The following is a 16486-nucleotide window of genomic DNA, read 5'->3' on the forward strand; positions in this document are numbered from 1 at the left end:
GGAATGTCCTGAATGACTTATTACTGACCACACAAGGGTCAGATGTATAGTGAGCAAGCAGCTGTTCTGGGTGCTCTGACAGCACTGCCAAGAGGAAGAACAGGAAGACAGCTGGGTTTCCTTTGCAAACCAAGCTCAGGCTACATTCTCAGAAGCGTAAGGCTGTTGAGCCTCTCTTACGTGGGGGAGAGGGACTGTGCAGGGTTTTCAAAGGGTGCTGAGCATGCTGGCAGACAGAGGCTTGGGAATGGGCTCAACTCTGGGCGTGGCACACACAGCAGATTTTCAAAATTGCAGGGTTGCCCCCTAAGCCGTTATAAACCCAGGCAAGCTAGCTGTGTTACTGACATGTGCAAATCAAAACGTGCAGGTGGCAATGGTATCCAGTTAGACCTACACTGACTGCCCGGCCTGCTGTTCCTGTTCAAATCAGACACTGCTGTGGACAAAGTGGCACTGAGGGATGTGACTGCAAGCAGGAGACAGGCAGGCTTGGGGGTGGGTATCCAAAGACTTTGTCTTTTTGCTCTAAAGAGGTAGAGACAGGAGCAGTAGAGGGAGGAACGACCATTGAGCACAACCATGGAGTCAGCCAGACAGCTGCAGCCACATCTTTCATTTTGAAAAGAACATGCTAATGGCTGGTAATGTGCCATTAGCATATGGCAATTAGTTATTAGCTCATAGTAATGTGACAGATGGGAGCAAAGCACATGCAGCCCGAGTGGTTTAAACACCAGCCACTCAGGAGGCTTCAGAGTCACAGTGCTAAAGGGAGCAGGTGCCTTGAAAGCCTAATATCTATGGCACCTGCTAACATGCCATACCAATCTAGAGGGTTTCTTCCAACACCCAGAACTGCAAGACCATGCATGCATTCTGCAGGGTTATGCCCTCACACATCACTAGAGGACCATGATGATAGCTGCTCCCCCATCCTTGTCCTGACCTCCTCTGGGCCTGGTGTAACCTGACTAGTCCCTTCATATCTTGGTGATGGTGCTCCAGTGCGTAAGCACAGTGGTTTGCACTTTTCAAATATGTAATTCATTTGTTGAAGGCCTGACCTTGTGGTGCACACTCAGGGGAATGTCAGAGCCCAAGGGTTGCTCAGCCTAGGTCCTAATTTATAAGAGAGACACTTCTACTCTTCTCTCATGTTTCCCTTCAGGATCCAGAGACAGAGAAGGCAAAGGCCAATGTACATAAGGGTCAGGTGCTCTCAGACCACTCCCTTCAGTTCCTCACACATACCTTGCCACACAAGTGTCCTATACAAAAGGAAATAGGGGGTAGGGAGTGGAGTGGGGGAGATGGGCTTTGGAAAGCTACGGTAGGATAAACTGGGGCATTAATTTTGTAGCTGATCATACTGCATGGATTTACCTGGCAGGGGAATTGACAGCAAAATCCAGAATCTCCCACCCACTTGCATAATTTAAGAGCCTATGAATCAATTTATGATTCTAAAGAAAACCATCAGTGATCTGTACTTCAAATAGAATTCCAGATGGCCATACTAGTTAAGTGACACTCCAAAGACTCCACTGGTGTCCTCAGGAAAGCATCCACTGCAGAAACAGCAGCAGTGTTTGAGTTAATGTTTCTGTCTTTTACCCTCTATCAAGTTGGAAACGAGACCCAGAAAGCTCAGAACAGAATTTAGTTTTACCCTCCTCAACATTACATGAGCTTTTCAATCAAGATCAGCCTGAAGGCCACTGATTTGACTTCTGAAAGAGATTTCCACAAATTTCTCACCCAGAGAGCACCGCATGCTGTCCAAGACAATCCACTGACATAGCAGTTGCCTGTCAAAGAGAAAAAAACTAAATTACACCCATCAGTTTAAGTTTCCAGTCAAACAAAACTATGTGCAAGATTGAAATCCTGAAGGAAAGCCTGCCCGCTTATCTTCAAGAAGGTCCAAGCTGGTAGGGTGGAAGCAAAGCTTGATTGACATCAGAGATAGAAGAATTATCTTCCCCCACAAATCACAGAATCTGGGATGGGGAGCTGAGCTGAAGGTAGTGTGATGATGTTGTCTCTTTAGTGTAGGTTGAAGAATAGATATGACAGACACAGCTGCAAGCACTGAGAGATTACTTCATTTCCCTTAACTCTGTAACCACAGATGAAACCTTTTCATCACTGTTCTATAATGATTATTATTAATGTGGTTCTATTCCTGTTGTGAAGTAGCTTTTAAAAACATCTTAACCCTGCTTTTATTCCAGGGACCTCTTTTACAATCCTGCACATGTGTAACATGTGACCACTTCTGTAGGCCAGACATGCACAAATTGAAGATGGCGAAGATATATCAGAGTCTTATTTATGTTGGACTTTCCTATTGATGGAAACTAAGAGACCCCCAAAGTCCCTCCAGGAGATTGAGACAGAACAGACTGGCAGATAAGATTCTGCAGGAAGAGAAAACTAGGAAGGTTTTGAAAAATTGACATCTATGTGCTAACGGTGCGTGGGAAGCTTTATCTGGAAAGCCAAGGGCCTAAGCCATCAATTTACATATAATTAAATTTAATTAAAAAAAAATTCTAGCTCTCATGGTTGCAAAGATAAGCTTCTGAATATGACCTGACTCTAAAGCAACGTAGTGCCATCAGCCTAAGTCTGCAGACAGCTAGGTAGCTTCAGTACTTTTACTGCTGATCAGAGCTTTGCCGAGCAGTAGCAGCGTGAAATTAACAAGACTCTGATCAGCTTCACAGCTACTAACTGGGCAGCAGAAAAAAGAATAAATATATATGTTGGTTTTACTCTATTGCCTGGCTGGCAAAACCTATGAGCAGGGTAGTGCTGGCTGCCCTCCCTACATTTTTTAGTGTTGGTATTGTTTTGTTCTGGCTAGTAGGGGGTCTCCTACATGTCTCCAAACCCTGAAGCTAAGAATTTAAAACTACTCCCTTATTTAGGACCCTAAATAGTAAGAGCTAAAGCTATCCTCCTGGATTCCAGTTAAGAACTGCAAACAGAATTACTACTATAAAGGGTGTTATTACATTTACAGCAACATAACAAAGGGAAGGAGGATTTGCCAGGATATTTCTGTCACAGTTCAGGGCAACTGTACCTGTATTCCCCCGAGTGGTCCCTCAAGGGCACCCACTCTAAGTTCCCAGCTCCTCAGCCGTCACCTCTCTTGGGTAGAGATCTGCATTACTTTCCCTTCTTTAAAGGCTGCACAATTTTCTGCCTACACTCTGATATTCCCAGCAAGCCAGTCTGCCTAAAAGGCCAGCATCTGTGCTTTGCCTTCTCTCCAGAGGCTATGCCCTGTGGATAGCCTGCAGTTATAAGTTACCACACAGCTCTTTATAAGCAAGCATCTTTATTCTTCAGGTGAAAGCATTACAGAGAAAACATATTAAAAGACTAAAAGAACCTATTTGCAAGCTAAAAAGCTCATCAGAGGTCACCCCCAACTCCAACAAGGGCTCTGGTAGGTGTCTGTCCTTCAAACCTCACAACTGGGTTTTTTCCCCCCATGGTTACAAGTTCATAACTGGCACAGATTCAGAATCAAGAACCACCATGAATAGTTTGATCTTGGCCTCATGTAACAGGTAATCAGCAGACAGTGGCTTGCCCCTCAGGGCCTAGCTTCAAAAGGCTGAGTTTTCACATAATCAGAGGTGAGGAATTTGCATTCACCGACCCCTAGATCGGGGTGGGCAAAATACGGCCTGTGAGCCGTTTTGAGCCGGCCCGCAAGCCGTCCTGCTCCGGCCAGGCCACTGGGTTGGGGGCTGCACCGCACGGCTTAGCCCCGCTCCAGCCCAGATGCAGGTTGTAATTAATGCTCCAGCTGGGGTGCATAGCCCCGCTTCTGCTCCTACGCACTCCAATGGGAGCTACGGGGGGGGGGGGGGGTGCCTGTGGATGGGGCAGCGTGCAGAGCCGCCTGGCCATCCCTCTGTGTAGGAGGCAGAGAAGGGACATGCCTCTGCTTCCAGGAGCTGCTTGAAGTAAGTGCTGCTCGGAGCCTGCACCCCCTGAACCTCTCCCCATGCCCCAACCCCCTGCCCCAGCCCTGATCCCCCTCCCGCTCTCCAACCCCCTAGATCCCAGCCAGGAGCACCCTCCTGCACCCCAAACTCCTCATACCCAGCCCCACCCCAGAGCCCGCTCCCGCACCCCAACCCCAATTTTGTGAGCATTCATGGCCCGCCATACAATTTCTTCTATTCCCCAATGTGGCCCTAGGGCCAAAAAGTCTGCCCTAGATATTCCCCAGGAAATCCACTTGACACTTTTGTTACAAAAGCCCATTCTTGTCTGACACATTGTTCAAGATAGACCTAACTTTTCAAAGGACTCACAGCTGTCACATCTCCCCCCTCAAGCAGTTACATACAATCCCAACCCACAATAATATATGAACCATTCATTTAATGCAATGGACTCCAAAGATACTTACACTTAATTAGTAAGGTCTCCCTAGGATATAGCAGGAAATTGCCATTTCTATCACAATAGTTAGAATAGCTCCTTTTATGAAAAATGAAGAGGAAAATAGCTGAAGCTATTATTGACATAAGCACTTTTAGTCTGATGAAGAACTAATCAACTGTCGGGTATTTAATACAGCTAGAGTGGAGCAACTTTATGCTCTTGGTACTTTGTCCATCTTTCCCAGGAGATGGAAGAAAGCCAATAATTCAAAGTTCAAGTCATCTTATACAAAGGTTTTTAAAATAGGTTTAGTCAGCTGTTCCTGTTTTAAAAAGCACTTTGCAATTTCGTAATTGTTCACGTATGGTTGTAATTAACACTTTATGTATCGATATACTGCATTTGTAGACAGTGAGTAAGTGTTGTTAGGACAAACGTCAATGCCATAAAACTTAATTACTGATGAGAACAGGACGAAGCACCAGTATACAATCTCACATGCGGGGTGACTGTTCTGTCAGTGTCACAAATGAGGTCACCTGATAGCAAGATGGCTGCTCCAGCATTACAGGCTCAAATCTGGGTGTAAAAATTTCACTGCCAAATTCATTGCAGAGGTTTTGCATGCCAAGAAGTGCTTCTTCACAACATGACCTTTCAGAATGCAGCTCTGAGCAAAACTAAGACAGATTTCCTCTAGACTAAATTCTCAGGTTATCTGCAATTGCTGCAATTAGCGTTAACACTTATTTGGATAGGTATGTTCAAACTGTTGCATGTTTGAAAGGAATGCTGAGTCACTAGCACAGGCAGTATCCCCCACCCTCCCAAACATCTACATTAGGCAATTAATTTTGGTTTACTGCTCTTCTACTTTCAGAAAGCACCTTCTCATACCCCAGAATGCTATCTGTTTTTGGGTGTACTGTAACTATTGCTTTCCACTTTGCAGGAAGCAGACAGACTTGATTTTCCATGGTTGCACTTTAGATTGTAAGCTCTTGGAGGGCAGAGACCAGTTACTTGTTTAGTATAGCTCACTGTCTTGCACACTGACAGCTAATCAGACATAAGCTTATTTTAACCCACCTTTGGGCTGCGCTGACAGCTTGCCAAGAACCTATGGGTCACATCCATTTTGATCAAAGAGCACAGATTACAACCTCCTTCAATTTCAGCGAGGAGATGTAACCTGTAGACACTCCAGGTTTTAATCAGCCATTTGGCCTTCTGCTAAGAGATACAGTATTGTAGCCTGGGGCCTGGAGTTTCCACAAGTAATGTTTTGGTATTAAACATTAGGTTGGCTGCATTGAGGAGCTCTATGGGCTGTAAGTGCTGAGTGTTATTTGTCTGTAGGCTGCTCTTTAACCATCTGTGTAATGTTCATGTTACAGAGGCAGTGTGGATAGAACATGGGTGAGATGCAGGCTGTCAATGGTCTGAAGGCTGAACCCAGAAAATCACTTCACCTCTGTGAAACTCAGCTTCCCCAGCTGTAAAATGGGGATAATGATACTGCGGTTTGCCTTTGTAAAACACTTGGAGATCTACTGCTAAGAAGTGCTTTGTAAGAGCTAGGGAGTATTTGTGTTTTACCATATGCTGCAAGCAGAGCTCTCAATTAGCCCTCTCCACACAGACCCAAACCCAAACATATGAGTGTGTTCAGTGTTAGTGAAAGGTGCTAGCCTACCAGCCCTGGGAACTGAAGTCCTCTACTTCTAGAGCAGGCAGTGCCAGTTCCTAAATCCACCAGTGGGCCTTGCAGCTGACCTGCAAGAAACAGCTCTAGGAGAAAGGAAGTAGGTTCAGCCTCCATAGTCTTTTAAATCCTCAGCTTCTCTATTAAGATTGACAACTGTCATGTTGAAATCTAACTGCAAGGAAGAGGACTGAGACCCCCGACATTTCACATAAACTGTCAAGTGGTAAGATTTGATCTCTCCTGATCTGGACCAGATCTGAACAAGTGAGCTAGAGGTGAACGTCTTCATCTCATTATCAATTCTCTGGAAGCAATTCTTCACCGTGGTGTCATGTTCATTTCTCAAAACTTTATCTCTTTAATATTTTGATTAGAGGAAGAGATGGAGGAATGTAAGACGTAAAACAAAGAAGGCTGTAGGCTGGATTAATTACAGTGAAAACGTATTAACTCAACACATTTGTTCCTAAAGAAGTAGTGTAACAGAGATGGTAATTTCCTGCAATATCCTGCACAAACCTGACTGAATTAAGTTGGTCTGTCATTGCGGCCAGGGACTGCATGTAATTCCATGGGGGAGAGGTATCACAGTTCTAACAGGAGCTAAGAACAGGGAGGCTGGTTAGGCAAATTCACTCCGGCTGTAACACCTCCAGAGCAGTATCACCACTTGGGGAGGCTTGCATATACAGGTTCAAACTGGATTCTCCAAGGACCAACAGACAAAGAAAGGACTTCTGGTTAAACAGCCTGAGTTAAAACATACTCAGGGCCTTCTTTCTGATCCTACAGATGGACAGGACCATCTGTCTAAGTGGGGAAGGGGCAGTCCTTTCTTGAAAGGGTTGCCTTGTTCTGAGCAAAAAGGGTTATGAATTTGAAACCACAGAAATAATCCCTGGTGGGGTTTAAAGGACTGTTTACTGGCCAGACCCCTTGTTGGAATTGGGGTGCTCTCTGGTATGCTTATTGGCATGTGTAGTATAGGCTCTTTTATTGTGTCAATATGTTGTCTCTGTAATCCCTTTACCGTAAGAGTAAATGTGCTTGCTTAGAAAGAGCTGTGTGGTAACTTAACTGTGATAATTACACTGTCTTCTGTCTCGGAGATGAAGAGTAAAGCAGGCCCTGCTTAGGCAGCCTGGCTCTACTGGGGAATTCACAGTGTAGGCTGCCTGGAAATATCCAGCTCAGGAGAGAGAGAGGCATGAGTCTCCACCCAAAAGAGGTGACTGCTGGGGAGCTAGAGGTGAAAAGTGGGAACTCTTGCTGGACCACAAAGGGAGAATACAGGTGCAGTGCCCTGAACTGTAACAGACAGAGCTACTGTGTTCAACTGTTGTTGCAATTGCTCATGCTTCTTCTAAGCACGTTTCCTTATTTAGTATATTTTTAAACATCTACATTTGGATGCACTTGTAAGAGGGTTTCACTATAAGCAACAGCTTCCAAAATATAAGCTTGCCTTACTGTTTTCTTGAAAAGAGGGCCTGCAATTTTCTTCCAATCAAACCCAACTGAACAATGTAGATTAGAAATAAACCACCATAGAAAATAACGTAAATGTTGTTTTCCACAGCAACCCAAGCAGTAACAAAAACAGTATATCAGCACGTTAGACATGGGTCTGTTCCCCAAATGTTTTAAATGGGTCATGGTTATATGAACAAGATATAATTTGCACATCAGATTTTAGATGATTAAGCTGGACAAAAATACTAGAACTCCTGGTATAGTCACTTTAATAAGAGGAATAAATATATGATCAGCAATTGAGCAAAAACAATAAAAAAGTTATTCTCAATTGATTGTTTACGTGCATGCACTGTATGCATTCAGCAAAGCATGGGATGCTTAGCACCAAACTTCAGTTTAAAATGCTCATTTTCTTGGCAACAGAGATTATGACTTGTTTAAAAATATGTTGCTTAGCAGGCCCAGAGCTGTCTTGGCTGTTCAGATATTTGATAGTCACTACACTTTCACACAAGGATTTCAAGGAAATGAAGCTAAGAGGATTTCCTACCATGATTATTGCCAGAGATCTTTCTGCTATTTTATTAAAGGAACCTTAAATGCAATAGACGGGCAGGAGAGGAAAGCAGCCAGGTTTCTGCATATCAACTTGGTCATTCATTTCCATTCACCATGAATCTCTTTTACAGATTGCAGCCATGCTTAAATCCCCATCACCTTGCAACAGTTGTAGCTGTGATGGTCACTAACACTGAAATCAGCAGCAACTGTCCAGATTGCCAAAATCCATTTCAGGAGAAAGAAACAGAAAATACTTTGACGGAGTCAGTCACTCACCCGGCAGTTAAGTAAAGGGAATAGGCAGGCGAGTCTAGAGTTCAAAAATAAACCTAGGGTAAGCATGTTGTAAGAAGGGGAAAATGACACAAGTATGTCTTTTCTGGTAGTTTGGAAGAAAACATAAAACCAAGGCCTTGAACACTTATAGTCATAAATGATTCCAGGGAATTTCTCAAAAAAATAGGATTAATTCTCGGATCTTGCCCAAATCCTGGATTACAGAGACACCAACAAATTTAAAAATATATGTTGTAAACAAAGTAACATAGCTAAAAGTACCTGGGGAACCCAATTTACTGTTCACATTTTTATTCAACTTTACTTTAATAAGAACTGGTTTTGAAAAAGTTAAAGGGATAGTCAACTTTAAAAGGTTTCTACAACTGAATTAAAAGTAGTTTCACGTAACACACCCGCTACTGAGTATCCTTGCCAATCTTTGTGGTTAAGCAATTACATTTTATTTTTTAAACATATTTATCGCTCTCTATTGCTTCTTGAAGGCCTTGCACAAACAACAGGGGGAAATGACTGTCATTTCAAAGGAAACCCTGAACATTACTATATAGCAAGTACCACCAAAAAAGAGAATTCTCTAATATTTTAATTACAGGCATCTCAGTTGTTCATTGTAACAACAGGTAAGAAAAAATTCTTGACAGAAGTATGATTTTATACTTCAGTAAGGGTTTTGTTACCGTCTCATATGACCTTCTCATAAACAAACAAGAGAAATATAGCCTAGATGAGCCTACGACAAGGTGGGTGCACATTATCAATGGTTCACAATCGATCTGAAAGGATATCTCAAGTGGGGTCCCACAGGGATCTGTCCTGGGTCCAGTTTTATTCAATATCTTCAAATATAATTTGGACAATGGCATAAAAAGTACGCTTAAAAAGTCTGTGTACAGCACCAAGTTGGGAGGGGTTGCAAGCACTTTGGAGGGCAGGATTAGAATTTAAAATGATCTTGACAAACTGGAGAAATGGTCTGAAATAAATATGATTAAATTCAATAAGGACACAGACAAAGTACTTCATTTAGGAAGAAATAATCAATTGCACAAATACAAAATGGGAAATGACTGCCTAGGAAGGAGTATGCTGTGGTATTGTAGCTATGTCGGTCCCAGGATATTAGAGAGACAAGCTAGATGAGATAATAGCTTTTATGGGACCAACTTTTGTTGGTGAGAGAGAGCTCTTGAAAAGCCCTGTGTAGTTTGAAAGTTTGCCTCTCTCACCAACAGAAGTTGGTCCAGTAAAAAAAAAAAATATATATATATATAACCTCACCCACCTTGTCTCTCTAGGAAGCAATATTGCAGAAAAGGAGGTGGAGATTATAGTGGATCACAAACTAAATGAGAGTCAACAGTATAACACTGCTACAAACAAAGTGCTCGTTCTGGGATGTATTAGCAGAAGTGTTGTAAACAAGACACAAGTAGCAATTACTCCATTCTAGGCAGCCCTGATAAAGGCTCAACTGGAGTATTGTGTTCAGCTGTGGACACCACACTTTGAGAAAGATGTGGACAAATCAGAGAACGTCCAGAGGAGAGCTAGAAAAATGTTTAAAGATCTAGAAACATGACCTACGACGAAAGATTGAAAAAACTGGGTTTGTTAGTTTGGAATAGAGATGACTGAGCAGGGACATGACGACAGCCTTCAACTATATAAAACGTTGATATAAAGAGAAGGATGAGAAATTGTTCTCTTTAGCCACTGAGGATGGAACAAGAAGTAATGGGCTTGAATTGCAGCACGGGAGATTTAGTTAAACATTAGGAAAAAGTTCTTAACGGTCAAGGTAGTTAAACGCTGGACCAAATTAACTAGAGAGGCTGTGGAATCTCAGTCATTGGACGTTTTTAAGAACAGATTGGACAAAACTGTCAGCTATGTCTAGATTTATTTGATCCTGCCTCAGTGCAGGGGGCTGGACTTGATGACCTCATGTGGTCCCTTCCACTCCCACATTTCTATTATTTCTACGAGCTAGTCTATACTAGAAGCGCTACAACGGCACTGATGGAGCAGTGCCATTGTAGGATGTCTGGGGAAGATGCTCTAAGCCAATGGGAGAGAGCTCTCCCATCCACTTAATTACTCCTCCTTTGCAAGAAGGGGTAGCTCTGGTTTTGTCTACACTGGCACTTTTTTCATTAAAACTTTTGTTGCTCAGGGGTGCGAAAAAAACACACCCCTGAGCAACAAAAGTGTTAACGACAAAAAGCGTCAGTTCGGACAGCGCTTCAGTGGTGGGAGACACTCTCCCATAGATGAAGCTACCGCCTGGTTGGGGGTGGTTTTATTTTATCACCAGGAGAGCTCTCTCCCAGCGACAAAGAGTGGCTACATTACAGCCATGCCCTTGTAAGGTACACAGTTTAGACGTAGCCTATGTCAGCAGGAGAGCTTCTCTGGCCGACAAAGCGCTGTTTACACCAGGCGGGGGTGGCTAATTCACACGCCTGAGTGACGTAAGTTATGCCGAAGTAAGTGGCAGTGTAGACAAGGTCTATGGCAGCATGCCTTCGAGTTCACAGTGTCCCAGCAGCTTCAACTGGGCACAGAGCTCTTCACTACCTGCCCTACATTTTGTGCATCACTGTTAAACAGCTACCCAGTACCCTACCCACCCCTGCAGAAACAACTGAGCCCTTCCCTGTCCCTGAAGGGCCGCATTGGCCAGCGCTGGCAGGAGCAACGTCGCCATCAAGCGCTGTTAGGTGGCTCCCCAGACGTGGCTGCATCTCAGCGCTGGGCGAAGGACCCCCGTAGAAACAGCAGCCCCTCCCCCCCCCCCCCCCCCCCAGGGGCTGGGAGAGGCGCCCGTCCCGGTGCCAGGGCTGCACAGCGCGGGGCGGGGGGTACAGACTGGGCGATCCATCACACCCCTGGCAGGGCCCGTGTGCTGGGGGCAGTGCCCCCAGGCAGGTTCCCCGCTCGGCCGATGGGAGGCGAGAGGAGCGGGCCTCTGCCCCCGGGAAAAAGCAGGGAGTTCCCCACACAGACCAGACGGCGGGGGTGGGGCTGGGGGTGTGGCGCATGCGCTCTCCCCCCAGGCTGCGGGGGCTCGTTACCTGCGAGTCCCGGAACTCCACCACCACATTCTCGCTGCTCCAGCGCGCCGCCATCTTGGGCCGCCCTGCGCGCCACAGCTGAGGGGAGTAGGAGTGGAGACGCAACTGCGCACGCACCCGGCGGGAAGCGCAAGGACTGCTGGGAGATGTAGTCCCGGTGCCGTAGGGCTGGGCTGGGGGAAGCGTTCGGACAGCTGGGCTCCTCCCTCCCAGCCTGTGGGGCCTGGGCGCTCATGGGAGGGAGTGCTCACGGGATCCCATGACTCCAGGAGCTGGGGCTTTAAGAAAAAACACCGACTATTGGAGGAGACCCACTCAGAGTCCAAGTTGTCACTCCTCTCTGTCTGTGTAATTATCCTCCCCCAGCCCTGTACTCCCTTGCTAAGCTCATAGAAGCAGCAGCAAGGGAGTTTTCTTTATTTATGTAAACATTTTCCTCTTTAGTTATTATTTTGCCATTGGTTATGAGGATATTGGCTGGTAAGTTAGGCCCTCAATTTAAGTACGGTAAAAAATATTAAAATAAAAAATATTTACAAAAGCTGGTATTTACAAAATTGCTTTAATGGAATTAAAAATAAAAATAGTTTTGTGTGGATTTCAACATTACCTTACAATGGTCCCAATCCTGTGAACACTTGTGCGCATGCTTCATTTTGCTTAAATTAGTAGTCCCACTAAAATTAAAAAAAATGCTCACAGCCCTGATCTTGTAAATGTCTATGTGTGTGTGCTTAACTTTACTACCATGAGTATGTCCATTGAGGTTAATGGAACTACTCATACAGTAGAACCTCAGAGTTATAAACACCAGAGTTATGAACTGAGCAGTCAACCACACACCTCATTTGGAACCGGAAGTACATGATCAGGCAGCAGCACAGACAACAACAACAAAAAAGCAAAAGTTAAGCATGTGTTTAAATGTTTGCAGGATTAGGGCCAATGTTTGCAACTGCAATGCTGAAGATTTCTGCTAGTATATGAGAACTTTAAAGTGAAACTAACTAGGAAATAACTTTAAATAAAATTGAGTAGTTTATTTTCATAGTGGAAGCCAAGTAAAATGCAAAAACTAAGCAATAAATATAAATAGTTAAAAGTAAATAAGCTTGTAAAAATTATTTGGTGTTAATATTATAAAATGGTCCTACTAGTGCTAATTTGGGAATTTTTCAATAGAGCCCTCTTGCACTTAAGGAATCTGAGAAAGTTAAAACTATTTCAGTCAGTCATACCATATCAAATCACCAAGTCACTGTTTTCTGTTGTTTTTTTTTTCTGGTTGTGCGTCACAATCTGAGGCCCCAAATTCTGCAATGAGAAATATATATAGAGTAGACCTCTACATCCACATGGCACCGTACTGACAATTGCACAATCAGGGACAAAGGGAGGACATGACAATATTTGAATGGTGTAAGTGACAGGAAGGGAGAGGAATTATTTCAAGGAACAGAAGACCTAAGAGTAAAAACGGGATGAATTCAAATGGAAACTTTCTGGCTGACTATCAAGAAAAACTTCCTTACAGTAAAAACTATTAGAATCTCCAGCGGAGTGGAGGAAGTGCACAAGGACAGGACATTTTTACAATGGTCTGGATGCATTATGACCTGACACAGGGTGCTCTGTGTGTGCATGATACAAAATACAGTCTTTGCTCCAAAAATCTGCAAAGTTATGCATGTGTATGTGCATAAATGTATTCACACCAACAGTTCTAACGAAAAGCAACAGAGTCCTGTGGCACCTTATAGACTAACAGACGTATTGGAACATAAGCTTTCGTGGGTGAATACCCACTTCCTCAGATGCATGTCTATTTAAGTCAACGAACCAGTCCACTCACGAGTAAAGCTACTAATTTGTTTGTGCTTCAGCTTCCCAACTTTAAAAGTGAGATATTAATCTTTCCTTTGTCCTGTTTGAATGTTGTAAGCATTTTGGGACAGAAACTCTCTTGTATTATGCAACAGAGGGTCTCATAGGTGCCACAGGACCCTCTGTTGCTTTTTACAGATTCAGACTAACACGGCTACCCCTCTGATACTCTCTTGTATTATGTGTCTGTACAGTGCCTAGCACAATGGATCCCTATCTCCGCCAAGGGCTCTGGGCATTACTGTGAAATTAAAAATAAACTGAAATCTATGATGCAATCTTAACTATGGTCCCACGACTGTTCCACCATAATAGCACACTTAGCACACTGTCAGCGCTTCACACATCATTATAATTAGCAGCAGAGGCTTGCGGCTTTTCCAGCACATAACACTGTCCATCCTCAGCGATGAGCCTACGCTCCCCTTTGTTGGTGGCACTGATGTGGTGATTCGAAGCGTGAGCCCTAGGGGGAACTTTCAGGTAGGGTCTGGAAGCAGGGGCATTTCCCAGCTGCAGGGGAAGGTGGGGCCTCGCCTCCCTGAGAGCGCATCTAATCCCCACCTAACGCCTCGGTCCGCCCCCGCCCCCTCTCCTGCCCCCGCCCCTGGGCCGAGGGAACCGAGCCGCGGCGGTGGGGGGGCTGGCAGTGAAGGGGTTAATGCAGACTGCGGGGGCGGAGCGAACCGTGGCGCATGCGTCCTGGCAGCTTCTATTGTCTCCGCTGGCCCCAGCAGCGAGGTATCGCTGGAGAGAACGGCCCGGGGCGGAGGCGAGCGGGCTGCTAGGACAAGGTGCTGGGCTGGGCTGAGCGGCGGGAGGCTCCGCTCCATGGAAAGGCCCCTTGCGGGCCTGAGCAGGCCGGAGGCTGAGCCAGCCTCGCTGCGGGCTCCGGCGGCGGCTGCCGCCTCGGCGTGGAGGAGCTAGCGCAGATTGTCTCTGCGGGCTGCTAGCCGAGTCCCGGCCCTGCAGCCGTATTGGCAAACCGGGAAGCGGGCGGGCGGGCGGACCTTGCCTGCTGTTCCCCCGGCCTGCAGCCAGGTGGGCGGATCTTGCCTGTTTCCCCCGCTCCCTCCAGCCCCGGCTGCGGATGAGCGGCTGGGGGCCTCTCGGGACCTGGCGGGGGGAACATGCCGGAGGCGCGGGTGAATTTTAATTCCTAGTTTGTCGTCCCCGCCTCCTCCCTTTTCGTTAGCCTCCCTTCCCCCCCGCCGAGGGGGTGTCTGCAGGGGCTAGGTGCTGAGCGCTCTTGTTCGGGCGGCTGCAGGCCAGGCCGGGCCGGGCCTGCCCATGGGTGGCAAGCAGAGTACCGCGGCCCGCTCGCGGGGGCCCTTTCCGGGGGTCTCCACCGACGACAGTGCCGTGCCCCCGCCCGGGGGTGCGCCCCACTTCGGTCACTACCGGGCCGGCGGCGCCATGGGGCTGCGCAGCCGCTCCGTCAGCTCGGTGGCTGGCATGGGCATGGACCCGAGCGCGGCCGGCGGGGTCCCCTTCGGCCTCTACGCCGCGGCTGCCCGGGCGGCGGGCGACCCCGAACGGGCCCCGGGCGGCGGCGGCGGCGGCTCGGGCGCAGACTCCACCTACGCCCATGGCAATGGTTACCAGGAGACGGGAGGCGGTCGCCATGGAGACGGGATGCTGTACCTGGGCCCGCGAGCCTCGCTAGCCGACGCGCTGCCCCTGCACATCGCGCCCCGCTGGTTCAGCGGGCACAGCGGTGAGTCCCGTGGCCGGCGGGGAGACGGGGGGCGCGGTCGGGCTGAGTTCGGGGATCGGGCTTCCTACAGGCTCCTCTTGCCTCGGCACTGGAAACCGGAAGGGGGGTTATTCAGTTGGCTTTCTGGCTTATGTAAGGAAACGGGGGGGCCGCTGGAGCTCACTGGGGGGCCGAGGGGCACATTGGAGTTTCCTGGAAAGGAGCAGATTGCAGCCACGCTTTTTAATTCGGAGAGATTGGGCCCCAGGGGCTCTCCCCAAGGTAGATGATAAAATATAAAATAAATAATAATAATGATCAGTGGCTAGGACCAGTCGCCACTGGTTGGCTGGGATATAGAACTGCACATGGGCCACACCTGACTCAGGGCAATGCCTGCCCTTTACCTCCTTAGAGTGCCTGGTGTAAGAGTTGAGGCTGGCATTAACTCTTGTGGTCTGTCTCATGGCAGGAGGGGAAGGAGAAAGGGGGAGGCTCCCTAGAGAAAGGATCTTGATCTGCTTTCTAGAAGTGTCAAGTGGGGGTCTGGCAACTTTGACAAAAGTGGGCTGAGGCTGGTGTAAACTCACCACAGTTCAAGCCATTGGCTTGGAAGGATTGAAATGGGTTTCGGTATTGTATGTGAAAGGGGGTTGGTTACAGTCCTTATTGTCCAAATGTCCTCAGAAAAGAGGAAGGAGAAGAGAGGGTCATGGGAACCTCAGAAAACAAGAAGTAGGAATTTCTTATTTCTTCTGATAAAAAGCCAGGAAGAGGCCAAAGCGGGGTTTCCCATCCAACTATCTGTTATGGTCATGATGCCCTGGAGCAAGTGGAGAGAAAGAGAAAATGGCTTCTTTGGCCTGCTTGACTAGGCTAGGGAGCCAGTTGGGCACTGCTACAGGAAATATGCTAGACTGAGGGGAGGGAGGAAGCTCCCTCCCCTGTTCCTGACCTCCACTCTTGAACCATTCCATTAGCTGGGCTGGGTGGAAAGAACCTGGCTCTCCCAGTGGGTTTGTCTCTGACCTGGGACAGGGGAAGATGTGGGAGCCCTCCCTGCTATGAAGTAATTTCAGGGATGTTGTCTTGTTTCCTGGAATAGTCTGGGACTTCTTTCCCTCCGCCCCCTTCCTGAATATTGTAAATGTTCTTGTTATGTGACATGGTTCTGGGAATCTCTGTACATCTTGGGGAAAATGCCTCATTTTAAGAGGGGCTTGAGACAAGGGAGCAAAACATAATAGAGGGGAATTGAGCACAAAGCAAGACTCATAGGACTTGCTTCCCACTCCTCCCAATTCATAGGGGTTGCTGCAGCCACTCAGATGGATGCTGTCTGGAGTCCTGTATTAAGTCCTAGATTGCACA

The 16486-nt window shown here is 46.8% G+C and overlaps 2 protein-coding genes across 18 annotated transcripts in view; one reads left to right on the forward strand and one right to left on the reverse strand.

The window, feature by feature from the left end:
- WDR59 (WD repeat domain 59) overlaps window positions 1–11654 on the reverse strand; it is a 108979-nt gene extending 97325 nt beyond the window's left edge. For 16 of the 17 annotated variants that reach the window (XR_004648035.1, XR_004648033.1, XR_004648030.1 and 13 more), the window contains exons 1-2: window positions 11536–11654; window positions 1762–1811 (exon numbers count right to left, since the gene is read on the reverse strand). Coding sequence is in view for 5 of the 17 variants with exons in the window: in XM_034788715.1 (XP_034644606.1) it covers window positions 1762–1811; window positions 11536–11589 (104 nt within the window). In the remaining 12 variants the exon portion in view is untranslated. The remainder of the gene's footprint in view (window positions 1–1761; window positions 1812–11535) is intronic. The other variant, XM_034788716.1, reaches the window with a different exon arrangement.
- Window positions 11655–14111: 2457 nt separating this feature from the next.
- The window catches only part of ZNRF1 (zinc and ring finger 1), a 93704-nt gene continuing 91329 nt past the window's right edge, over window positions 14112–16486 (forward strand). Inside the window, exon 1 of the mRNA XM_034788374.1 lies at window positions 14112–15136. Coding sequence (XP_034644265.1) covers window positions 14710–15136 — 427 coding nt within the window. The 5' untranslated portion in view covers window positions 14112–14709. The remainder of the gene's footprint in view (window positions 15137–16486) is intronic.

Source organism: Trachemys scripta, chromosome 13 (genome assembly GCF_013100865.1).
Source record: "Trachemys scripta elegans isolate TJP31775 chromosome 13, CAS_Tse_1.0, whole genome shotgun sequence".
Lineage (NCBI taxonomy): Eukaryota > Metazoa > Chordata > Testudines > Emydidae > Trachemys > Trachemys scripta.